Here is a 26717-nt window from a genome sequence, read left to right as displayed (position 1 = left end):
CTGCTCTCACAGAGGCAGCACCTTAGGCTTGAGGGGATAAAAAACCATTTTTTCTGCTCTTTAAATCTGCCCCCTTTTGCTTTCAGGCCAGAGAAGCAGCAGAACTGAAGGAGCTGGCTGCTCCTGCTGCAGTAGCACCCATCAGTGTTTCCCCAGCTCAGCTTGTGGCACCATCCACGTTACCATGGGATACTGCCTCCCAACAGTACAGTGATGTAGAGAGCTGTTCTCCAGGAGAAAACAGGCACCTGAGCTCCTGCTGCTGCCCTGGAAGCAGCACCTGGGAAGGGACAGGACTGCTGCTGCCCCTGCACTTGACAAGGAGTCCCTGATCCAAGGCACAGGAACCATCATAGCTCCTGCAGAGATGCTTTCCCAGATCTTCTTTACAGCATGCACAACAGTGCGGGTACAAGAGATCTGCTACAGTCACAGAAGAGCCTTAGAAACTGCATCTCTAGGATGATCACAGCCCTTATGTTAAAGCCGAGTGCTACAATTAAAAATAGACTAGCTCTGCCAGTGTTTTTACAGAAAGGGATGAGCCAAGATGAGGACCACAAAATCTGGTCTAATTCAACAGCAACCAGGCCTAATCTGGGCTGAAAGACAGCACGCAAGTAGCTGTAGTCATCAGGGTAGATTTATATTGCAAACTGGAAATGTATTTTTAGAATTGAGTCTGGAAAGTGTCATTTCAGAAGGAGATCAAGCTTGCCATGGAAGGATCGTTATGGGATTTGCAGAGCACTTTCCAACACAGGAGTCTCCTGAGGTGACTTCATGTTAAACCTTCCAGAAGGCCAGGCTCATTCCTGCAGGTGCAGCAAGCCCAGCCCAGCACAGCTGGGATGGGAAGGCCTCATCCCCAGCCTGCACCACACTGCTCAGGGCCACACCAGGCACTCGTGGGGCTGCTCCAACCCAGTGGCTGAGTCAGCAACAGAACACTCTGTTCTCCCCAAGGAAAGTCACAGCAACCTTCCTGTCCATGCTCCTGCCCTCCTGCCAGCACCCTGTGCTGCCCCACTTCTGCTTTGGGGAAAAAAAACATAAAACAAAAGGGCTTTATTAGCCAGCTGCTGCCTTCCAGCAGTGTTAAATCCATGCAATTTCCTACAGCTGAAAGGCAAATTAGTTCATTAAATCACCTGCTTTACACACTGCACAGAACAGGGCAGCCACACACAAACCAGAAGACTGGCTGCTCATTTCCAGAGGCAATTCTGCAGGGCTTCACTAAACTTTAAGAAAAGTACCTACACTAAATGTCATTTTCCCATTCATTCCCTTATTAGGTCCTTATACCTGCAGTGGTATTCCAGGGAATAGTCCTGTCCCATCTGCTGCTTGCACCACCAATGCTTCTTGCCAGCCCAGCAAACCTTTAAAAGCAGGTGAAAGCCACAGAGTTCACCTGGGGCTGGGTCTTTGCAGCTGCAAGGGGCTGCTTTAGGCTGTCACAAGTGGAGCTGTGATTGTCTTGAAGCCAGCAAGGTGCCACCTCTTGCAGCACCAAAATTTGTTCAAAAGGATTTGCCTTAAAGTTCAGAGTGCTCCAGTCATCTGTTTGAGTACTTTTAATCTGAAATACACTTTACCATTTACAGAGGACTATTGCAATTGTTTATCAAAGAACACAAGCCTGAGGAAACTCAAACAGGGTACCAGAGTCAGAGGTGCTGTTGTTGGTGTTGGAACTTGCTCCTCAAACTACTCAACCATTGCTATGCTGCCTTTGACAGTAGGATTTCCCTCTCTCAAGTGTTTGAGTGCCCATGTTCTGCTCTTCTTAAAAGGGGATTAACAAGCTCAACTTGGGTGAAGAAAAGTACAAAACACCAGAATGTGGGGCAGACTGAAGAGTGACCTTAGCCTAACACTCACCAGGGACACAGCCAGTTCTGCTCAGACACCTTTGTCTGGGATGTCTTTTTATGGGGGGTAAGGAGTGGGGTAGAGAAGTACAGTGTAAACATAATGTATCATCTTAAATGGGGATGAGCCTTAACAAGGGCTGCATGTTGGGCATGACCCTCTCTTCTTCCGCTCTGTAGTTCCAAATGTACCCAACTGCACCCCTGGCTCCACAGCAGCCTCCAGCTGGGCCTCCAACACCACTTCCCATATTCCTCCTACCATCCTGTGCTCCTTCTGTGCTCACAGTTCAGCTCTGTGTTACTCATACTGCTTTGTAGCTGTCATTGTGTCCTTTAGTCATGTTCCTATAGTCAACAAGATCAGGACCAGAGAAGTGTCCATTAGACTTTGTGGAAGATAGAATCAAGAGTTCTTGTCATTTTCAAAAAGCCCACACATTTAGTTCAGTTTTTGCTTACATATCAGCATTTGTAACTTACTCATTTAACTGTGTCTTTTAAACAACAAACTCACCTTTAACACAGAGTTAAATATAAAACACATTGAGAGGACACATCCGAAAGGAGCCATTCAAAGCCATGACCAGGGAAAACATCCAAGGTCTTTACAGCTGCTGCTTCTCTGTGCTCTTAATCCACATGTGCAGAACAGAGAGACACCTGAGGTGACAACTGAAGGGCCACCCCCAGCCACCTTTCCCATCTCTTGGAAACAAAGCCAGAGTCCCAGAATTTCTGTTTTTGAAAAGTGTTTACTCACGTAGTTTAAATAAATTAATTTGCAAATAAAAATTAAAACTACAGTATACTATAGTTTGAATAAGATGATTAGAACAACTACAATACAGGGATTTCTTGCTGCATAAGTTTCATTACTTAATGCATATAATCTGGAAAATGTCAAAAATCAGTTATATTTCTATGGAAAGGGAGTAACAGCAGTTACTTGTCCATGACAGCTAACTCAACTTATAGTACAGGTTTCCTGACACATGCATTTCCTGAGTGAACCAAACAATATATATAATTTCTTTTTAAAAATGGAGAAAGAATTGACAGTCAAAGTAAGTAATTCATGACATCTAAGCAACACAGGTCTCTTTAAACAAAGAAAATTTTAGAACAGCTTCAAAAGAAAAATGAAAGCTTTGCTATAAAGTACAGAAATTTGTTACTGTCAATTATACAGTACATATTTTTTTTTTAAAAAAAAAAAAGTACGAAGCTGGCCGAAAAAGTTCAAATCAATCCTAAAATCGTCAGGTTGCCATGAAGCACAGTGGGCTGGCAGCAGAGCTGCATGTAGTGCACTGGTCTTTTCTGGTAGATACAGAGGGGAAGGAGGAGGAAGGGGAGAGCACAGAGAGACCAGAAACCAGAGCCCACGGCAGCATCTGACGCTGAGGGTGTGAGCCCAGCCCAGCCCCAGCTCTCCCAACAGATTGCCAGCTGTGCCCAGCTGCCTGAGGATGCAGGGACACAGGTACACATCCCCTGGCTGCCAGGCTCCACCTCTGTTCCACATGTGGCCCAGATGAGCATCTGCACCTGGCAGAGGGGCAAAAGCCAGGCCTGAGCCCCCTCCACCTGTCGGCATCCAGCTGACACAGCCCCCTCACGCTGGGACTGTGGCCAAGTCACAAACTGCTCCCCACACACAGGCATCCACCTCTCCCCTTGTCCCTCCCCCACCCCTAAACAGCAAGGAACAGAACAAGCCTCATCTCTCTGGTCTGTTCATGTTTAACACTGGAAAAACCCTCACAAATGTCACTAATGCTAAATAAAGAGAAGTGTTAGCGTGAAGGGAGAAAAAAATCCTTAATCTAGACTAAGTTGCATATTCGAAGAGTCTGGTAAATATTCTCCTCATAACCAGATCTTAAGTACAGTCCTACCAAAAAGACGTTTTAAGAAGTCCTTCTTAGCTACCTTTCAACACGGTTAAAGCACAACTTTATGCCATCATAATTTGCATTAGCTTTGTTTAAAAAGCATTTTAACTATTCTAAGAACTCAGTATTTTAGATTAAAAGATTTTTCTACCGTTTTCATCCCACGTTCTTCTCCATCCAGAACTACTCTACACATCCAATTGCTGGATGTAACACACTATGACCATGCTACTCTCTAAACATTCTAAATATTTTCAGTAATAAAGATAAATAGAAAAGAGTTAATATACATGTTATATTTTACAATGTTTGCATCCAAGCTGTAAACTAATGTTCTTTGAACTATTTACCCTCCATATACAAAAAGAATGAAACACCTTTCAAACACTGTGGGCACGTGATTCAAAAACCATTAAACCGAAGGCATTGAAGTTCACTCTACAACACTTTCTTCACCTCTTCAGAAGTAGTTATTAACTAAAAAAAGCAGGATGTCTCCCCCTTCTCCCCCCATTTCTTCTATTTCCAGACTTTTCTCAATAAAGAGGGATTTAGCTGTTGTAACAAAAAAACCAAAAAATTCTTCATCTTAATGCAAACCAGCAAAGCCCAGAGAATACGAAAAACAGTTGGTTTAAAAATGAGAATCGCTTAGCTTATCAGTTTACTGCAGTCCTTGGGAACACCTGTGTTAGTCGAGAGGCCCTTGGAAAATGAGCCTGATGTAACCCTGCTCACCAGCCAGCTGATGCGCACAGAAGGGACAGGCTGCGTGAAAAGTGTGAGTACCGTGAGGAAGAGGAATTTGGGACCAATATGCAGTTGTCTTTTCTGAGCACACGTGTCCACACGGGCTGAATGCATGAGTTGGAGGTCCGGCATCCACATAAAATCCCGCTTCACACCCGAGCCACAGAGGCACGTAGGGGCCGACGGAGCGGCACATGGGGCACTCGCGGTCCTTGCCGTCCCTCTCCTCTTTGTTCCCCCAGTTGTGGTAGCCGTGCACGTGGCCGCAGTTCAGGTACACCCACGGCTGCTTTTCATCTACGACATCTTTTCTCTTCATGCTGGGGAAGGCCAGGGTGTTGAAGCCCACGGGGCACTGGGGCCTGGCTGCGTTGATCTCCTGCCTCAGAGCCTCCAGGTGCTTGACGGTCGGCGTGCGCGAGAGCCCCTCGGCCGTGCGCCACAGCAGCGTCGCCCCGCACAGGTCGATCAGGGAGCCGTCCTGCAGCTGGTTCGTCTCGTTCTCAACCTTCACATGGACACAGACACAGACAGCTGTCACCTAAGGGTCTCTGAAGACTAACAACGTGCACTTCCACAATACAAATCTGCCTGGAAGAGCCATCAAACTTTCAAGCAGCTTCTGTCTCCACAAGACACCCACAGAGAGCCCAGTATCAGCTTCTCTCTGCCTATTTTTTTTTATTTTTTGGAAAAACCCCATCCCAACACCTTAAGAGATTAATGTGTGCATTAAAATAGACCACAGTGAGTCAAGAAAAGCTCCTCTCCCATCGCAACAACTCCCTATTCCATCCCTATAGCGCTCCCAACTATGTTACTTGAAATTCCTCAAGGAGTATCACAAGACTGTTTTAGTTCTCCATCATATTTTAGACTGTTTTCTTAAAACACCCCTTTACATATGGCTTTCCCCTCATCCCATTAGCACTTCTAGCTAAATATGCCACTTAAAATGTGCAATGTAGCATTTCTTTTTGATGAAACATCCCAAGTCACACCAAACCCAAATATCTCCAGGAAATGTCCCCAAAGCTTTGGAAACAAGAGGGAAAACTCAGAATGCCAACATGGAAATGAATACCAATAAAATTATAAGTATTCTTCATTATTCTATAAAAAAGGAAAAGTGGGAAAACCTAAAAGCATAAACTCACAAGGGAGAACCAGGAAAATACTTGTAGAATGTGCAGCAGCCTAGGAGAGTTTGCAGAAATACAGAGTAGACTGGGAGCTCTATTTAGGAGAGCAGCCTAGATGTGCAATGAAGTACTAGTTTGCAGATAAACTCAGTCAGTTATTCAGGTTGAGTAAGACACTTTTGTGCACACAGACACATAAAAAGCAGTGCAGCTAACTGCAGAGGTGACAACTGCATGGAACTCCAGCAGATTCCAGCTCTGTGCCCAAACTGTAGCCCTCATGGCTGCACCATTTTAAACAGGTTGCATAAAACACTGGTCACTCCTCTCACCATTTTTCCCCTCTGTTGAGCTGATCTGGTTTCACGGAGGCTGAACACATTCCCACACACAGAAATCTCTCTCCACACCCCTGGCTTGGAGTCTTCTGTGAATCCATTTCGAGGGTGCATAACAAGAACTCCATTTGTTGTTAGTCCATCCATTTGCCCATCTGATGTCTTCCATTTTGCAGCTTTCTCCTAAAAGAAATCACATCAATGAGAACCTTTAATTTGGCTGAAGTGGAATTATGAGTTAGTTTAAAAAATAAACCTGCACTTAGCTTTCAGTGTTAAAAGAAAAAAATTCCCTTACCCCAAGAAAAATGTTTTTTGAGGAGTCAAATCCTGCAGCATATATTCTTGCTGTAAAGGGAGGGTTACGTTCACATATGATTCTGCAGGCAAACCTTGATATTGTGCTCTGCACAGATTGTGTATCTGAATTACTCTGACTCCCAGGAACTGTATCTGTTACTACAAAGTCTATAGGACTCTCCGTTGACCGACCAATCTGGAAAAGCATTTAAAAAAAAAAACTGGTCAGAGGTTTGTCTTTGGGTCAAGGACTATTCAAATTCAAAGCAATTAAAAGCAATGATACAAAAAACATTACAGTTTAAAGCATTCCTGTCCACCAGTCTATTAATTTAGGTTTCTAAAGCTTCATTTGAATTGATGAATTTTTCTGCCTCCAAAAGATCAAAGTTATTCTGAAAGCTGGGTACAGCCAAATTAAGGAAGGAGAAATAAAATGATGTAATTAAGTCAGTTCTGAGATGATTTCCCATTGAAGGCCTTTTCATCAGAGAGGTTACACTCAGGTCAGGCAGACCAGCTGCAGGGGCACCAAAACAGCCAGAGAACAGCAGTTAGAGGGAAGAACAGTGACATGCAGTCACTTTTTATTGCCCAGAACATTCTGAATGGTGCCAGACTAAGTCAATGTATAGCTGTATGAAAATCAGATTACATGAGCTGTCTCTTCAGCTCTGGCAGGCACTGAGAAGCAGCAAAGCTTTTGTGAAAGGCCAGGTACCAGGTGGCTGTGGTGGAGAGGGGCTACATTTACACACTCACAACACAACAATGTAACATCTGAGTACAATCAGCTTTTCCTGGTAGCTGTACCTCCTTTTCTGTCTGCAGGGAACTATGAGTTTTGCAGTCCCACACAACTATACTGAGTTTGATAGAACTCAGGTATCCCTGCTTTTCCAGTCAACTTATCTTGTACTTTTCCTTGCAAACAAAAGTAATAATCCTTTCCCAAACATTCACATAGCTTGGTTTAAAGCCCCCTTACACACTACTACTCTCACTTCCAGAGCTCTCAGTCTTTGAAAAAAGGTGGCTATATTAAGACCGATTAACTGCTGAGCAAGAGACCCAAAAGCTTGAGGTGTTTTTTTGGTGAGGGCAGGGGAACTTTCATGAGAGTAAAACTGCTTTGTCAGAATTTATTTTTCTACTGCTTCTTAGGTAGGATAACCTGTGAGTACATGGGGACTGCCAGAGGCGATTTCAGAGCAGCACATGCCAGAGCATGCCTGAAGAGAGAACACTCACACAGACATCAGCTTATGCTGCAGTGATTTCATTACAGTCCTTTTGCTCTGTTGTAAGTATTTGCAGTTGCAAAGCAGCTTCCTCCACCACTTCCCAACACCTGCCACCTCCTTAGATCCTGCAGTGGCGTCACAGCTAAATGCTGTGACAGCAAAACTCCTTGCCATAAACTAGTGGCAACAACAAGGAGAAAAAAAAAAGCTATGCAAGATCAGAGTCTGGGAATCAGAGAGAACAAAGCACACATTAAAAAGAACCCCAAAACAAACCCCTTCCTTTTGAGAAAAACAGGAAACAATTATAAGATATGAGGGCACACCACAGCTGCAGATGTGTTTGTGGTCCCTTCTCATACACACAGGAACTGCAGTGAAGTTGTGAACTGCCATCATCAGCACTGAGGCTCCTCTCTTCACATTGTCTAGTGCTTTAGACATTTCTGGGTTTGCTTAATGAAGTTCAGAGTATTTTTCATATTAGTTGTGCCAAAAGCTTTCCTGTGTTTCCACACTGTATTTCTTCTACCCTGTCTCCAACTGGCTGATCCCAAATCCCTTTGGAACTTTGCTTCTGGCAATTACAAGTGCTTAAAGAGAATGGTGCCCTTTATTCTTCATTTTGTAAGGAGGGACTAGGAGACAGATTATGTGACTTGCAGACCAGCAATCAAGGGCAAAACCATAATCTTGTGCATTAGTCACAAACCCCCCCAACTTTCACCTTTGCCCAAGACTAAAAGAGATGTATAGACACACACACTTGTTCACAGGATAGCCTTTGGAATGAACAGAATTAAATTGCTTTGAATAGTGAGTGCAGAAACTGACACACACAAACTTCTGGGTCTGAAGGAAAAAGCCTGCTGAGATGCTGCCTTGTTTGAAACTACCAAAAATGAGAACACACTTACACATTTATTTCACATACCTGGAACATATCTGTGTTGCTGTCATGAGTATATTCAACTACTACTGTCTGGGCCCGAGACAAAGTGTAAGATATGCTGTGTTGGTCCTTATTACTTATTGCCTAAAGAAAAATACCAAATATTATAGAACCAGTGCACAATAATTCTACAGTATACAGCAGCAAAGCAGCCTAAATATATATATATATATATATGCACCAGCCTCTTGTGCTACTTAATGCATTAAGGCAGATGGTAGTTAATGACACACCTGCAGTTCAACTCCACAAACCCCAGTCCTGGCCACTAAAAAAAAGCTGCAGGATTGATTCAGCAACAGACCAAACTGGTCTCTTCACCACATGCTGCAAAACTAAATAAACATTATCAGGGCATATTATTAGTCATATTTTGTGTTAAGGCAATATTGGCCTGAACACAAAAGGACAAAACAACCAAATGCAAAGGCTAAAACTGAATGTAACACCTTCATGGCCATCTCAGTGTGAACCTGGCTAACAGCAAAGTGAGGACAAAAACTTAGGGACTTCATTCTAAAAACAGGATTTGAGTTAATACTAAAATCAGTAATGACTAGTTTAAGATACATAGATTAAAAGATGGTGGTAAATAGTGTAAAACAGAGAAACTCAACATAGGTTGCAGAAGTTGTAGCAAAGGCTTGTTTGTTAGTCTAGATGTTCATTCTGCAATTACCTTCTAAGAACTAACAAACACTTCTAAAAGTGCTGCTAAACAGCACTTACCAGACCATAAAAAATTTGCAAAAATAATTATTCTTTTCACAGAGCTACAAATGTAGCTCGATTACAAGAATTTCAGTAGAAAAATGCTTCTGATTTCAGAATACTTTATACCTTTCCCTGAATTTAGAATCAAGATCCTTAGGTGTCAAGGTATTCTGGGAGTCAAACACTTAACACTACCAGATTTGTTTAAAGACCTGATCTTGTCACTAAAGTTTCTAAACAACCACTAAGCATCCTCAAATTCCATTGTTTTAGTAGAAATGCTCCATTAGTTATTGAACACAATTGCACACACACTTGAATAGCCACAATATTTCATGGTAATACCTTAACTATGATGTGTTAGCTTTGACATGAAATACAGTTCAACTTCAGGGCCTAAGCTCTTCCTTTCCTGCTTCTGAATGGGAACTCTGATTACAAGCCCTGTGAAACATGCCCTGCAAAACCCACCTGTCCTGATCCCTGGGGAATTCCTACCCACTGGATGGAACACCAAGTGCATGTGGAGCTTTGCCAAAGGATCATTTAAAAGCCAGATGTACATCAAACAAAGTTAGCCCTGAAGCAGAGTGAGTGCAAAACCACAAAGTCTAGAACAGATATCTGTACTAAGTTTGGAAGGAAAACAGAATATGAAGATTTTTATATAACTAGCCTGTGCCCAGAACATTCATGTTTCAAAACTATTTCTTTTTTTCCTGGCCATGGCAAGGACTATGCACCAAATCTTTGCTGAATTGTTTTTTGCTAACCCTGACAGGTACTAAAGAACTTTGGATAAACACAAACCATTCTTTTCATAGTCAGATATTTATGCTGTTTAAATCATTTCCTAACAGTTCTTTATATGGCACAAGGAGAAATCAGACATACTTGAAGGGAGAAATGGAGCTTACCTTTGCTGCTTGAGGGGTACAGGCAATGTGCACAGTGCTGGGTTTCACCCCATTTGCCTTGGGCCTTTTAAATAAAGCAAACCTACTTTTCCTTCTTCCTCTATCTCCATTTGGGAGAGACCCATTGTACCTATCATAAAGCACAGAAAAAGAACAAAATCAATCATTTGTGTATTACTTAGTTTCCCATGAGATACAGACCCACAAGAACTTTCATTCCAAGCACCAGGTATTCTCAATTAGTATAGTGTTACTAATTACAGATTTTCAATTAATCACATTTAAATCCAAGAATTGATTAACACAATATTGAAACATACCCACAGGATTCCAGCACAGAAAACCATCAGACTCTTACACACAAACACTTACCCCAATACAATCAATTCACCATATTTGACTGGTGCTTTTGATGGATGATTTTCTTGATCAGGAGAAAACATGAGCTTAGCTAATGACTTCTTCTCAAACTTCAGGTCTCTGATCAAGAGTTGTGGCACACTTTTTTCATTATTTCCTGTAAAAATAAAACCAAAATTAAGTGTAAAAGAAAATACTCTACTCCAATTACACAAACTTGCACACCAATCTGATACCTTAGGTACAACATTTTGTTTTGGTTTTGCCTGAAATAATTTTTAAAAACATATATATAAAACCACACAAATTAAGACTGAATTGCCTTGAAGAACTGCCAGATCACCAAAAAATTAGTTTGGAAAATTCCACTATGGCCTTAAAACATCCACACTTGTTTTCCTCCATGCTAGTTTTTAGAATAAATGACACATAGCTTCATTTATTATATTTCATTCAGCTGTTGAAAAATAAAGCCAGATAGGCATTAAATTTAAAGGAAAAAAAACACAAATCAAGACCAGCCCATTAGCTGCAGAGGCAGGAGTTTTCATTAGAAGTGTCTAATTCAGAGCTTTCCAAGAATTTTCTGGATTTGCATATGGAAGGAAGTTGTATGACAATTTGATATTGAGCCTACCATAAAAGTTTAGGGTGTGCAGTGTGATCTCTCATGTTTATCCAGAGACAGAAGCGATATAAACATCTGTTATAAAGAGATTTCCTGAGGGAATTCCATGTAACTCCTAATGGAAACAGTCCTGAAGTACATTTTTTACTCAGACTTCTGCTTTGAGGAACAGTTCATATTATATTTTTTACAGCTTCTCATTAGTAGCATTTCCAGACACTTTTGACCTATGCAGCTCATGTCTGACCTTCCTCTAGAGAAAGCCTACCCAGCAGAGCACTTGATAAAGTGCTTGATAAAGAATAAAGCTGATGAGAGCCTGTTTGAGGCTTTCTTTAACAGAAATAAGAACATTCCCTTGGTCCTTCCAGGTGAGTTTTCATACCAACTCCAAGAGCTGCTAACCTTTTTTGGTACTGATGGTTAACATTCTGCCTTCTGTGCAAATGCACTTTTTGACCCACACAGCACTTTTTGAATCCTGTCATCATCTTTGATCACAACTACAGTGCTGTATCTCCACTTTCTTCCACCTTGACTAGACTGTGATTATTAGCAGAAGAGATGTCATCATGCAGATTTTATCTATCCCCATGTTATGTTGTAAGAACAAAGAAAAGGATGTGGCAGTGCTTGACAGCCTGCTCACATTTGTTCAGAAGCTGATGCAAATATCCCTTTACTGACCTTATCTCTACACCCTCTCCCAGTCTTTGCTCCGCCACAGAGAAGTTTGGCCTTCAACATGTTTTGTCAAATCTACAAGCTCATATTCAGCATGCATATGTTGATTGCCATCTGCAATCAGCTCACAGTACTCTCTAAAATCTCCAGTTTGCTCCTTCATGCTATTCCACATATTTGGGATGGCTTCTCATTAATACAGGCAAAGACATCACACTGTCCCCAGAGCATTTGCTATGATGCCTGCAGAACACAACCAGGAGAATAAATATAAATCTTTTAGTTTCTCCTTTCATTTCTCATTATTTTCCAAATCTCTTCTTTTTTTTCAAGTCTGAGTACTGTAGATTTCATAGTGCTTGAAACAAGTTAACTGCAGCTTGTCTTTGTGGCTAGCACACACAATATTACAACAGTGCCCTGGCCCACTGAGAGATAAGCACATTGCAATAATAAGCCTTTAATACATATAAAGACACTGCTGTGACATGCCTGTGTCCCATCTCCAGAACAGTGACACCAAGCTATTTCTGCTGCCTGGGAAGCAGTGAGGACTTCCACTTGGCAGCTGTCCTGGTTCAAGCCTTAGGGTACCCATCACTCAGTTGGTGCTGAAAGTGAATTTTACTGATCCAACAGTCTCCCCCTGTCCCACAGGAACAGTGGCATTGGCACAGAAGAGAGTCAAGGAATGTAGTTTGCTCCAAAGCATTTCTGGATTGCTGACCCAAGTGTAGCAGTAACTCCCCTGGGATTGTCAGGTTACTCACTGTTGTAGGTTTTACCTTTAGAATTCTAAAATGAAGACACTAAAGCAAACTTAACACATGAAAATGTGACCTTAAATGATGCCAGCGGTCACAACACATTGAAGTGGAGAATGCCCCATTTGATAAAGAGAGCCCCACAACATTAACTGTGTTTATAATTTTCATTCCAGGACCCTCCTTGCCTCCTGGCATCACACCCTGCTTTGGAGCACCACACACGAAACTTTGTGCCTGTGAACACACCTCAGGGCACTTTTACTGACATTAATACCGAACTGTATAGATCCTAGTGTTTCACAGTGCTCAGTTCTTTAGACTCATTTCCCCTCTGAAGTATTTCTGCTTATGGAGTATAAATCTTCATGATTTATCTGTATATAAAAATAAGGATATATTTTCTATGAATTATTTTTACAATCAACTTCAGCATTTCTTGCTTTATTTTAAGATCTTCTTGCATTTTATTTGCTTGCACAATTGTCTTCTGAAAGAGCTCATCTTCTCATGTCCCCCCTTATGGATAACTTATTTTCTGCTTGAATACTGATCTTCTTAACAGCCCCTCCCCTGCAATTCAATCTTCTTCAGAGACAACTAATTACATTTTGGCCAATGGTTGTCCTCTGCCTTCACATTTAACAACTCACAAGAAATACTGCCATGAAACTACAGCAGTGTCTGTAATGAATCAACATAGGACTAGGAAACACCATGACACGGTAAGCAAAGATTTGAACAGTATAACCCCATATTACTGTGTTAAAGAGCTAATCCTTTCACTCAGAGAAAGTGGGAAGGCAAACATTTTAAATAACTTTAGCCATTAGTACAAGAACAGGTTTGGTGCAGCTTCTCCTCTTCCTCCATTTATCCAAGTGAACATTTTTAATGGAAAACTGTAAGAATACATGTCTCTGTCTAAGTCAACTTCAAAGGCTCATGAAAATAACACCTGAACAGTTAAAGGAGACTCTAATGCTTTACCTGCACAAGTGACCAGAGAACTGTGCAGAAATGATAAAAGGGGTCAGCAGTTCCCAGGGACAGACTTCAGCAATACCGGGAGTTATACAGAAAATCTGAGTATAAGGAAAGATGTCCCACATCTATTGCTCAGTTCCTCTTCAAAACATTTTCTTTTGCTTTACATTTAAAGAAATCCACTCAAGTTTATTTTGCATGTGGTGGAAATCCACTTCTTACTAGACTTCAGGAAGACTTGAGCAATAGACACCTAGAGCCATCATTAATAACACATCCTGCTCATCATCAGACTTTGAAAAGTCTGTCTGGAATGTTTGAACTTAATTTTTTTTCTAATGCATCTCAGAACCTTTATGAGCTTCAAACACCACTTTCACAACTGCTACACCCCTAGGTTACCTTAACTCAAGCACATACAAGATTCAGCACTCCTAAAATAATCAGTCCAACATACACACTACTTCTCTTCCAGTGTGATTGGCCTGCTGCACTGTACCCAAAAGGAAAATATTTTTGTTCCCAGAAATAACAAAGATCAATTATATCCTTCCAGTGACTCCTGAAGATCAGCCCAAGGGAAATTTAATGTCTCCAAATAAAACTCAAGTGTTGTCCCAGTGAAGATGAGCCTGATCTGCCATGGGATAACATCTCCACTCCTGAAACAAAGCAGGCTTATGGATCATTTAAAGCTGAGTGAAGAACTTAGTTGAAGGAACACTGCAGAGTAGAAGAAAAGGATCCACCAAAATATATAATGGGCCCTCTCTTGTAGTATAACCTAACCAGTATTTTATTCCTGGAGTACTAGTTTTCTTCAAAAAGCCTAATTGAAAAGACAGCTTGGCTCTGAAGGGCCAGTATATAGCTAAGGAACCAACAGTTTGAACAAAACAAGCAAATTACATTTCTGCTGCTTTTTGCAGCAGTGTTTCCAGACATCAGTGGAACAGGCTTCAATGGAGCAAGCTCTGAACAAGACTCTTCTAAACTCCTCCAAGTACCTTCAAGTACTCATAAGGAATAAGATGTCAATTACAAGATCTCATCTCATCCAATGTTCTTCCAAAAATCATAGAAGTGGCAGCAGCAAACATTTCATGTCAAGATCTCTGCTTCTGCCAAAGAGAAGAGACCGAAGCCTGAAAATGCCTACCTTTGCACAGTCCTGTATTATGGATTTGAAAAGATTTTGAGAGTAAAACAACTCCCATGGCTAAAGGCAGGCACAATTGTTTGTGGTTAGCCCCAGACCACAATGGGTAGCAGTTAAAATCCTTCAGTATCAAAAATAGGAAACTGGAACAGGAAGAACTCATCAGCAGGTAATACCTTTTTATTCTTAACACTGGTTCCTCTGGGGGCAGCAGAAAGTTCAATGCTCAATGCTCACATGCAACTGTTTTGAAGGACTGCAAAGTGACAACAACTGAGCTTAGAAAAGCATTTAAAATTTGTTTGAGGAAAGTAAGGTCTGGTTTCTTACAGACCTTCCTGCTCTCTAGTACTCACTGAAGTGTGTACTTAGTGAGTATTTCAAAGAAGACTGCTATAGCTGAGAAAGCAAGCCACAGATTCCTGACTCCATTCCAGTAGAAGGAAAAGTCCTACCATAGTCTCTCCTGTCTCATGCAAATACTGGTCCCTGAATCCAGACTATCCCCTGGGAAGACCTCCCATACAGCACTTCAGAGTATGTGAGGTTAAGAGCTAACTTTCATTGAGCACATCATTTTCCATGGACAGAGACAGATTAATTTCACTTGGTTTTGAAATATCAGCTCTAGCTTAACCAGTCACCTGCAACCATTCAGCTGCCTCTCCTGGTCATGAGACTCACTCACAACCAGTCTCTACTTGCTTCAGCAAGTCTTCAGATTTTGTTTGAGTAAGGCACAGCACCTTGTGAATTAAGTTTGCTATTTTGTAGACCAAGTACAGCTTCTGGAATTGCAGCAAGAACAGCAGTATCTTAATGGTTAAAATGGGGTGGGGGGAGGGGAGAACATAAATTCAATGAGCCCAAGCAGAGATTCATTAAACACTCGGCTGCAAGCTAAAAATACTAGAATAAAAGTCTCTTTGTAATAAATTACCGTCATTTTCTAAACACAGAGCCAGCATTATAGGCTGCTAGCAACTGTAGCTAGTGCCAGACTAGCCCTTTTCTAAAATACTGCATAGAAAACCACTTTCATAGTATAGAAAGAAGTCCTCTGTCAGTGAATATATTAAAATAAAAATATGCTGATTCAGATGCAAAAAATGGGAATTTTCCCCTTCCTTTTTATATTATATTTATGTTCTATATCTACATATTTTAATGTTTGGATTTTTTTTTCTTTTAGAAATAAAGCACAAGACATTTTATCTGTCAGTGTTTTTATTTTTTTTACTATTTGCAGTTCTGCACTGACTATCCTTGCAATTCTCACATCCAGCTCTTCCCTCAGCAATTCTGTGCTAAACCAGTGGGAATAGGGACAAAATGGAATCTAGTCCTTTTGAGAAGTATGCAGTGACAGAACAAGAGGCAACAAACAAGACACAACACAGAAAATCCTGATTAGCTATTATGGGAGGGAAAAATCCTCAATCCACAGAGGCTATGAGATCTCCATCCTTGGTGATCAGCTGCATGTGGCCCTGATCAGTTTGATCAAAGGCAGTCCAGTCCCATTCTGAGTCCAGGGACTACACCGGACAACCTTCCAGTCTAAATTATTCCAGGAATACAATTAATTTTAGGAAGACCACACAATTCTATCAAGCAACTAGAATATGCACTTTAGGTGCACTTTTGACCAGTTAGACAGAAATTGTAAGTAACTCCATTACCAATGAAACAAGATTTTATCCTTATCCCTCAGGATTTACAGGTTAGTGTCTACAGCTTTACTTGGATTTAAAACTCCATGCTGCAAACAAACAATTCACATTGAATAGTGTGACAATACCTGACAATACACAAGTAGGACCCAAGTTTGCCAACATCCACCTACACATTTAAGCTCTTTATCACTCCATTTCCCACTGGGTAAGTCTCCTGCGACTGCAAGATCAGAAACCAACATCCTCTGAATATATATACAGTATTTCAGCACTGCATATTCTCTTCTATGGTTACATCTCACCACTTCAAAGGAAAAATCTTGATTTTCAGATTTAAACAACCAGAATACTAACGTTAAAGTCACTGTGAGACACTAACAAGCTGTACAGAATACTAGTCTCTCAAGATGAAGATATTTGCAAGCATGGAAGGAGAAGGCAGCAGTAAGTAAAGAGAGAAGGAAAAAAAAAGTAAGAAAGAAAGATGAAAAAAACAACCCAAATCCCCACAGTAATTCCCAACAGACTGACTGCATATTTGAGTATGTTCTCCCACCAAGCCCAGGTTGCCATGTTTCACAAAAAATATCAATAATGTTACTGATCATCACTGGTGCAAGCAACAAGGAGTCAGCTCCTCTCATCACCATGTTTCTGAAAGCTGAGACAAAGGTTGAAAAATCAATTTCTTCTAAGTGATGGGTGAAGTAACTTTCACCACTGGAAAATTTTTCTCCATTAACTGTTTTTCCTATTAATTGTTTTGTAAGCATGTATTTAAATAGTTTTTACTGAAGTGATCACTGGCTAAAAAGAGCATGTTTATCAACCATGGTTTTAATACTTCTCCCAGTTTCCAGTCAAAAACAAGCTCACGTTTCCTTCCCACACACACCTGCACCATTTTAACATCAGAAGGTTTTAGACTCCACTTTTGAGATTAGCTACATCCTGTATACAGCTTGCATCCTTCACTACAGATGCACAGGGGTGGCACAGTGAGGCATATAGTGCAACTTAAATGCCTATCACTTTAAATCAATAGCCATACACTACCTTTCTAAGGAAGGAAAATTCATTTTCTTATTCATAGAAAAGGGAGTTTTTCAGCATCAAAAGTCCCTAAGAATAAGCCTTGGGAGTGTGCAGTATCAGTCCAGCCTTTTGCCTCAGCATGGTTTATTATTTCCTTGGTCCGTACTGTACACCTTTTCCTTTGTAACTCAGAATAAGCTTAGTCATCCACTACACACACACAAGTGTCTTATGATATGAAAGCAAGACAAAAACAAGACATCAAAAACAAGACAATGAGGCCAAGCTCTGAAGTGAGCAGGGAGTTGATCCCGCACACAACACCAAGCATAAACCAATACAACAGCTATCTACTACTATGCCTTGAGAACATCTGTAAAATCTCAATAGAGAAGTTTTTTATTGTCATAAACAGAAAAAAAGCATCTTTTTACCATGGACACCTGCCATGAGTGGGCTGGTCATCCTAGAAACAAGTCATGCCAGAGTCAGAGCACATACACACACAAAAAACCATTGTCTGTAGACACTTTGAAAGGGGCATTAACTTGACAGACAAGAGAAAATCTACTGTTTTGCTCTAAGGCCACAGCTAATTTTGTCCAATCTAAGAAACAGCCGTTTTGATTGAATTGGCATCTAGCATTCTGCTTCAAGTTCTGTTCCAGCCTCAGAAGAAAGTCTGAGAAGTTCTCAGTAATCTCAGGAAAGACAGGAACAGTGCCTTGAGGACAAGGAACCTTGCTCAATGAGCAAGGGTAGTGTTTTAGAACAAGACTTCTATTATAGGCACCTATATGAAAACCTGCACTTTATGATAGTACTCAAAAATAGCATTCCTCTTCAGAAGACTGAAAAAACCCAAACTATCTAAGCACAGGGACCTGATTTCAATCAACCTCTGCTAACTTCAGTTCTCTTATTCTGAACTGCTACTGATGACATGAGAATGTGGTTGGGTGTATTAAACCTGGAAGATTTATGTAATCAATAATGATCCACTCCAACAGACTGACAAAAATCAATTCTGAAAATATTCCCTTGGAAAAAGAAATAGCCCAGAATTTTTTTCAGTTATGAAAAGTAGCAGCTGATTCTCCTCTGAGGAAACCACGATAACCTCCTACGGGTTATAAATGATGTAATTCAGACTGCGTGTGGGAAGCCAAAAACATTTGTCTTTTAGCACAAGGTGTCTATTTTAAAGCTGTCACTGCAATATTATCTGTATCCTTAATTAGCTGAGAAAGTTCTTCACCAGTTAACCTGCTCCATTTACACGCAGTCTGAACCCCCTTGCCCCCCATCTCCTCCACGTCACCTTTTGGATACAGCGGTGACAACACGCGGAGCCTCGCGCAGGGCTCAGCCCCTCCGGTGTGAAGGCTGAACACCACAGTTTGTCCTTGCTCCATCAGCTGAACTACCTGTCAGAGTTACTCACACAAGCTACTTCAGAAGATAAATTTGCAGCTTTCCCCATGAAGTTCTGGCTACACATGCACTTTGTCTGCTAGTATGAATTATACTGAAAAAAAATACAGTTTTGATTTTATTTTCATTTCATTCAGATTATCAAATGAAGCTTATTTGTAACCTGTAACCTGTATGAAAAAGCCATAAAATAATACTACATAGAGGCATGCTAGGAGAACATCAGGTGTTCCTCTGTCACAGCATACCTATTTGTATCTTTAGAGAGTGCCTTGCAAAAGTACAAAAAGAAAAGAAAAATCCTTCGTACAATACTAGTACAGAAGTATAGTTCTGCTGCAGAGAACTCTACAGTTAGAAAACTTTAACATTATCCTCTCCCCTGCTTCAGACAAATTACACAGTATTACCTTAAAAAAAACCAAATGGCAGTCTCAACTTTCACTCAGAGTCAGCCACAAGAGTAAAACTTCCTAGGAGTTAAGACCAAAGCAGAGGCTTCTTGTTCTTACACAAAGCAACGGAGCTTTTCAAGTCCAGGAAAATCTACTGCCTGATGCACCTGTAATGGAATATATGGCTGAGGAGACTGGGCTTGAAAAGACCACAATGACTTCTTGTTCTACATGCCTGAACGTTACAGTTTTGCTTTTTATGAGTCTCGGACTTCCTGATAAGGCAGTTCATGTACCAGAGTATCTGCCAAGTAGCTGTTTGTATGACACTAAAGTCTTTTCACACAGCATACTATACTATCTTACAAAACCAGGAGTTACAGTCATATTTAAATCCTTTTTCTCAGTTTACACAACAAATATTCAACAGCTCCATGAGAAATTCCCCTTGGTATGATTTTGTTAGGTAATGACAGTGTCAAGGCACCTTGCTCTGCACCCTAAAAATGAGAAGTGACTGACACTTATGATCAAACAGCACTTACTATGCTGAGCACTTTAAATGTTTCTGCCTCTGGTGGAAGGGGAGCCTGCAGACACACTGCCCGCTCTCAGATTTCTTTTCCACCGAATCATTGAAAACCACTGCAACTGAGGAGACTTTTAGAAGAGAGACTGAAACAATACCACGCTAAAGGAGAAAAGCGACGGCATGCAGAGCACTTACCAGGATATTTGTGTCCTTGCAGTATTCCTACACAGCAGAGAAGAAAAAACCCAACCCTTCGATCTTGTTAAAAATCAGCTGAAATCCACCAACTCCTTTAAACCCCCAGCAACTGCCAGACTGAGTGACTGCTCTGTGTGCTTTTACTTGAGCCGTGGGAAGCGCCTCCTGCCTCAAGAGGGGCTGGCTCTGCCTTGCGTAAGCTGGGTAAACACCACGGCACCACACAGCATTGGCTGGAGGCAGAACGAGCATTCTGCTCCTACTCCATCAATTCATCCATCCCTGGTCCCAAAAAGGAAAAAAGGAAGCAGAGGGTGTGTTGAGAACAATACTGCAGCCCAATTGCCTGGCAGCTCTGCAGATGAGGTTCTCAAAGAAACACTGATTTATTTCCTTCTCTTACATAACTGTACCCATGCATGCTATACCTTTTCTTCTTTTTTTTTAAACCATAATTTATTAGCCCAGCTAGCTTTCCTCACCTCCCACACAAAGAGTAATTTCTTAATACACAGAGAATTATACCAGCAGAAACTCTTCAGGCATTGCTATCTCCATTTTCACTAATACTGTAGGACTGGACACATGACACACCTGCAGATTCCACCGGTGTGTACAGGACCAATTGTCAGAGTCAATGATTCCACAAGAGGCTCAGTCCTGTAGGATGAACGTTTAGAAAGGCAAATCTGCATGTGCCAGACCAGGTTATGAGCTCATTTCTCATTCCACCAACATCAAAATCACTGCATCAAGCCAGTGGGTGGGATAATTTAAATGTCTGAGCCATAAAGTGGTGATCAAGTTACCACAGCTTCCAAGTTACCTCGTGGAATTGATCATGCAAATGCTGTGAGGCTGCTGCAGTCACGATGTGACACAGCAGCTTAACCTTTACATCAAGTTTTACATCACAGCTGTAGTGGGTGAAGAAGGGGTACCTGGTTACCCTGGCTCAAGCAATGTAGATACAGTCTGACATTTCCCATCTGTGTTGTACATGTAACTGCTGCTCCTGTTTCTGCTGCTCCCTCCTTGGCTTGCCACCTCAATCTTTTACACACAATTTTATGGACTGATCTGCCAACATTTTAAAAACTTTGTTTACCTGCTCAATTATTTTTCACCTGGATCTTTTCCCCAGTTCACCTCACAGTACAGCCACTGGGTAACACTCAAACCTAAGAACTGTCAAAACAGCTTTTCTGTTCATAATGCCATAACACAGCATAATTTGCAGCTCCACAGAAGTCAGCTTCACTGCTGAGAACAAAGTGAAGGTACCTGTATTTTCTTTCTTCTTAACCTGTACTCCACAGCAAACTTTCCCCTAAGTAATATAGTATAGCTGTCCTGTTACAGGACCTTGTCACCTACACAGAAAATTTAGCTGCAAAATACTTTGTCATAGGTTATTCTGGATAATAAAAGAACACATAGGCTCAAAGACACTTCTTTTTCTCCTACCACAGATGCCACTTTGCTCCACAGAAGTGGCTGAGCCACAGCTGCTGAACACTGGAAAGTGTCTGGAGAAACACTGATGGACAGGTGCCCCCTTGTTTCCACTCTTCTGGTCACCAAAAAAACCCACAGAACTGAACACTGCTCTGAAAAGGTATGGTCATCATCACAACTATCAGATTACTAAGCTGGCATGGATCTAAGAAAAAAAAACAAAACCACACACAAATCTCCAACTATTTAAACCCAAATAATTTTGCTTATCTGTTTGTGTATTTATTCTGTAATCCCATTATACCAATGTAAATGAGGCAATAGGGACCGTCTGCATCAGTCTCAACAGAAACACCAGAGACTTATGAAGCCAAATCTTGATACTTAGGTTGAATCTTTCTCCCTGCCAAAAATCAAGAGCCTCATGCTACTGGCACACAAACCCAGCTTTGCCACTGGTAACATGCAGATCATTAAAATGGCAATTTTTACTGGGGTAGAGGAGTCACACCACCCCACCTCTGCCATCACTTTCAAGTATTTTCTGTTTTGTCCCAGCCTATAGTTGGCAGCTTGAATGCTGTTTTAATCAGGGTTAAGGGTTGCTTTTGTGATTTTGTTTTAAAAGAAAAAGAAAAAGGAAACCACATCAGGACTGCATTAGTATCACTTAACACACAGATATGGCACCAAGAGTACAAAAGGTGCTCTGTATTCAGGTATTTAACTGCAGTGATTAGTTACATTGCTATGACCACTTTCAGGTTGCATTACTTTTCTCACACAAGTTGTAAAACTTGAGTTGTACTGTTTCAAAACATCCTGAAAAGCAGAACTTGAAGAGTAATTTGCTTCTAGAACTCCTTTATTATCATTTTACAGGCACAGCTGTTCAGTGTTCAGGTTAATAAGCTTGTAGATTACTTTATGCTGCAGCCACCTAAGAAGCAGCTGCAGGTGGATTTGCTTTCTGCCACCCCACTCAGACTCCTGCAGATAACAATCCTTACCTGCCTCCATATTAGTGACCCTCTGGAGCTATCAGGCAACACCACATAATGTCCTTTTTATAGCTAATCATGCCCCATCTTAATCCAGGCTTTTTGAGGGTTTATTTTGCTCCTGGGCACACTTCTACATGGCTGCCTCTAAATCTCACCCAACCAAAGTTTGAACAACCTTGTCTCCCTGCCTGTGTTTACTCACAGCCATGCTCTACTCAGCTGTTCTTGTGTCAACATTGTCCCCCACTTTTACGATGAGGAGGGTGTAATGTTTTTCATGGAATCACAAGAACTATGCCATACCTTGAGGACTGGAGGCAAATGCCTCCAGCATGCTGTCGCTAGGTGAGTTATCTGAATTCTCCTGGAGTACAGATACCATGCCAGACTAAAACAATGCCATCTGTAGCCCAAAATATCACTGCTAATTTCATGAAGTGATGCTGAACTGCAGGGGAGGTTCTTTCCTTGAAGTTGTTAAAGAAATAAAGGGCTGTATCGTCATGTTCTTCTATCTGACTCACAAACAGATGCTGTACAGTTTGATACAATTACGTGATTTCACATGACATTCAACATGAGCTCTGAAGAGGAATGCATTTCTGGCTGTTCCAGCTAAAAAGACGGCCATAATTACAGATAGGGGCAACAGGCAACACTATGGCTCTAGTGCCCAGACTGGCAAGAATCCTGAAAGGCAAACTCTTCATGCTGGAGCTAACCTGATCAGTATATTACTGTTACATTTCAAGACTGGCATTCTAAACACCTGTTGATAATTTTATTCAACAAAGCAGGCAAGGAGTGGAATAAAAACCCCACACAAGATAAGAGCTTGAAATTGCTGCACACAGGGTATATAGAAACAGAGACTGAAGGAAAGGGAAGACTGAGAAAAGGGAGCAAAACACCTGGTGGAAGACCAAGATGTGTAATGATCACACAGGGGAGGTGTATTTGTACACTGAATATTGAATATACACTATACACAACCTGAACTCCGTTTCCCATGAAGTCAGGGGCTGAACTCTGATCAAAGCCAATGATATCCAAATAAGAAAAATATTTCATGTATTGTAAGGCATTGACACTGTTAGGGGGTTCCCAGAAGCCTAATATCAGGTGCATGGGGGAAGAAGAAAGAAGGGAAGATTACTGACTTACCAGCCCTATTAATTTTTTATTGTGTTACGTCACATGTAATCTCTGTGCAAGAAGTTCCCATGTCACGCTGCTAGTAAAAAGTCATACTACAGTGTTTTAAAGAGATTATGGGGGGGGACCAGCCTGAAGCAAAGAACATGCTATTTAGAGTATACAATAGAAATGCTAATCAAATAATCTGCAGGAAGAGGAGAAGGGAAGGAAATGACCTAATCCCCTGCACTACTGTGTGGTGGCTTATGGCAAGAAGTAAGAAAGTTCTTACAAGGGCTGAGAAAACAAAGGTCCATTGTTAGCGCTATTGCTTCCAGATAAGAACCCTTTTCTGCATCTTAAGTTTCTGTGACATGTAGGGTAGATGGTACTTTATGAACTCTTCTACACTGACCACTTCTGGAAGGGGTAGGAGAGGTTAATTAGATTTGCAGGACAGCTGAGTAAAAGATCTAAATAGAATTTGGAGTTGTTAAGGCACAACAAATGCTCCTTCAAACAGATTGGCCAACTCTAAAATGTTGTTCATTCAGCCATGGTGATCCTTAAGCAACTGTGGAGTAATTTGTCACCAAGCAGCCTAGTTACAGAGTGACAACAAAGTCATCACACTGCACAGAGGCATTTCCCGTCACAGGAGTCACACTTTGCCATCAGACAAACATAAGGAGCATTTCTTACCAAGTCCTGTTCCACCCTTCCATCTTTGTGTGCCTGTTCCTCAGCCCACCAGGGAAGTCCTTCACAAGAGAAATGGGGCCCAATGAGCAATTCAACACAGCAACTGTTGCCCAAGTAAGGCATTTGGGAATTAAGCTGCTCTTAAAAGAATGCTGCCAACCCCAGCCACTCACCATGTACCATGCAGCCTGCTCACACCTCCCCTGGCCCCTGAGAAAGGCAGGAGAATCAGGGGAAAAGGTAAAACCCTCAAGTTAAAATAACAACAATTAAGTAATCGAAACAAACTAAAACAGAGTAATAAGGAAAAGGGAAACAACATAAAAGGAGAAATACAGGAAAACCAAGAAAGTGATGCACAATTTCTCATCACCCCACTGACTGATGCTCAGACCATCCATGAGCAGCAGCCAGTTCCTCCCAGCCAATTCCTCCCAATTTATCATACTGGCCATGACATTGTCTGGCATGGAAATCCCTTTGGGCAATTTGGGCCACCTGTCTTGGCTATGCTCCCTCCCAGCTTCTTGTGCAGCTCCTGGCTGGCAGAACATGGGACCCTGTAAAGTCCTTGATTCAGAGTAAGCACTGCTCAGCAAAACATCAGTGCATTAACACTACTACCATCCTAAACACAAAACACAGCACTGTACCAGCTGCTGCAAGAATTAACTCTATCCCAGCTGAAACTAGGACAGATGATTCTTCACCTGGCTTCAAATACCACCTGAAGCATCAGATGTGCTGAATTCCTAAAAATTCAAGACCGAAAGAATGATAGGCAAAGCTTCATTCTGAAGAAAGCACGCTTGTTTCCAAAAACATCAAACTGATGCAAGTCATCTGCCAAGTCAGAACCATACAGATGTAGTTGCACCAGGCTTCTTTCCAAGACAGTAAACTTTAATTTCCAAGGTATCTGGAAAAAGCTATTGTAAAAGAGTCCTTTTTAAATTCTCCAGGATAATTTCTGGTTCAATTAATCTTGGCTATGCACAAGCACTTCCTTAAAGAATTTTTTAGATATTGTTCAGCAGTCTTTCAGCATCAGAACCCAGATTCACTGAGCTTTAGGTATTATGGTTTCCCCTAAATAAAAAGGAGCCCAAATTTGAATTCATTTCCAACACAATTTTTGTACTTGCAAAACCTTTAAGGTTATAGCAGAACTAGCTGAACCTGCATTACCTGAAATTTTTCATTCCTACAAAGCCAGATCATTTGACCATGGACCTGTACAGAGAATCCTAAGATAGATGCTAGAAGTAATAACACTTTCAGTTCTGAAAAATATCTTTATCTCACTGATGAAAAACATTTTATGTTAGATTATTCATTCAGATTAGGAAAAAAAAAAAAGATAGGAAAATAATTCAGTTATAGAAATTTAGCTATAATTGGCTGTCTCCCCACACTCACATTCTAGGGAAAAAATATGCTAAAAGGGAAAAAGTTTAAAAACTATTCAGTACCATTTCTAATCAACTCCCACATCACACAAACAGATCTCTTACAAGAAGGCAAATATATTCTCCCACAAAGAGATCATGAAGCAAAAAGTAAAGTCTATCCAACAGCCCTCTGTTTTCTCCTAAATTCCTAACCACACTTCCTAGACTCTTGACACTCACCATTTTGACTGTAGTCCCTCTGTGATTCCAGTAAAAAAATGTGCTGCATAACCTGAAAACAGCTCCACTCACTTCAGCACGTCAGTGTCCCAAGTCCATAGTTCATACCTGAATATTTTGCAAATCACTGCTATTAAACATGACAATTTTACCATATTCTTCCTCATTTCAAGCTTTAGACAGACTTTACACCAGGTAGAAAACTTGCTCCTTTCTAGACCTATCACCTCCAGCATTTACACATAAAAGCCTATGACCTGTATTTCTCTGGAGAGCTGTCAGAGGGCTGCCTCCTCTCTGGCAAGCCAAGGGGCAGGTTTGCACAGTGGCCTGCTAGGAGATGTCAGAGCTCTGTACAGACACACAGGATTCAGCACCTCTGTCTCCTGTACTTCTGACCATTTAGGAATACTTTAAATACGGTTTTATGAGCTCAGGTACAGAACAGATGTTACTTTAGGCAGTAACCCAAGAGAACAAGAACTGATTACTTGTCACATGCAATAGATTTGCCTCTTCTAAAAGAGGTATACTGAAATATATCCAGATACACTAAAAGCTGCCCCTTAAAAACTAAGGTAAACCAACTTTTATGCTAATACAACTGGCATTTATACATAAACACAAAACTAACTTTTTGCACACTTTAGTTCCCATGTGCATCACCTCCTACAGCCAGCAATTCAAACAAGACAGCTCCATTACATTATCGTGTTGGATCACCTGCCTGCTCACATTTTGTTACTACTCAGAAAAAATTCCATGCCAGTTGATCAAATCTTTTTCTTTCCTTTCTAATCT

The 26717-nt window shown here is 41.2% G+C and overlaps 1 protein-coding gene across 3 annotated transcripts in view; it reads right to left on the bottom strand.

The window, feature by feature from the left end:
• Window positions 1-2612: 2612 nt before the first annotated feature.
• Window positions 2613-26717, bottom strand: part of PELI1 (pellino E3 ubiquitin protein ligase 1) — a 43022-nt gene continuing 18917 nt past the window's right edge. The window contains exons 1-8 of one of the 3 annotated variants that reach the window (XM_015622627.3): window positions 19982-20129; window positions 19270-19421; window positions 10505-10649; window positions 10133-10262; window positions 8484-8585; window positions 6304-6501; window positions 6000-6188; window positions 2613-5033 (exon numbers count right to left, since the gene is read on the bottom strand). In XM_015622627.3, the coding sequence (XP_015478113.1) occupies window positions 4467-5033; window positions 6000-6188; window positions 6304-6501; window positions 8484-8585; window positions 10133-10262; window positions 10505-10575 (1257 nt within the window). In that variant the 5' untranslated portion in view covers window positions 10576-10649; window positions 19270-19421; window positions 19982-20129 and the 3' untranslated portion in view covers window positions 2613-4466. Of the gene's footprint in view, window positions 5034-5999; window positions 6189-6303; window positions 6502-8483; window positions 8586-10132; window positions 10263-10504; window positions 10650-19269; window positions 19422-19981; window positions 20136-26717 lie in introns of those variants that run through there. The other 2 variants (XM_015622626.3, XM_015622629.3) reach the window with 2 other exon arrangements.

Source organism: Parus major, chromosome 3 (genome assembly GCF_001522545.3).
Source record: "Parus major isolate Abel chromosome 3, Parus_major1.1, whole genome shotgun sequence".
NCBI lineage: Eukaryota > Metazoa > Chordata > Aves > Passeriformes > Paridae > Parus > Parus major.
This window is presented reverse-complemented; position numbering and strand designations above follow the sequence as displayed.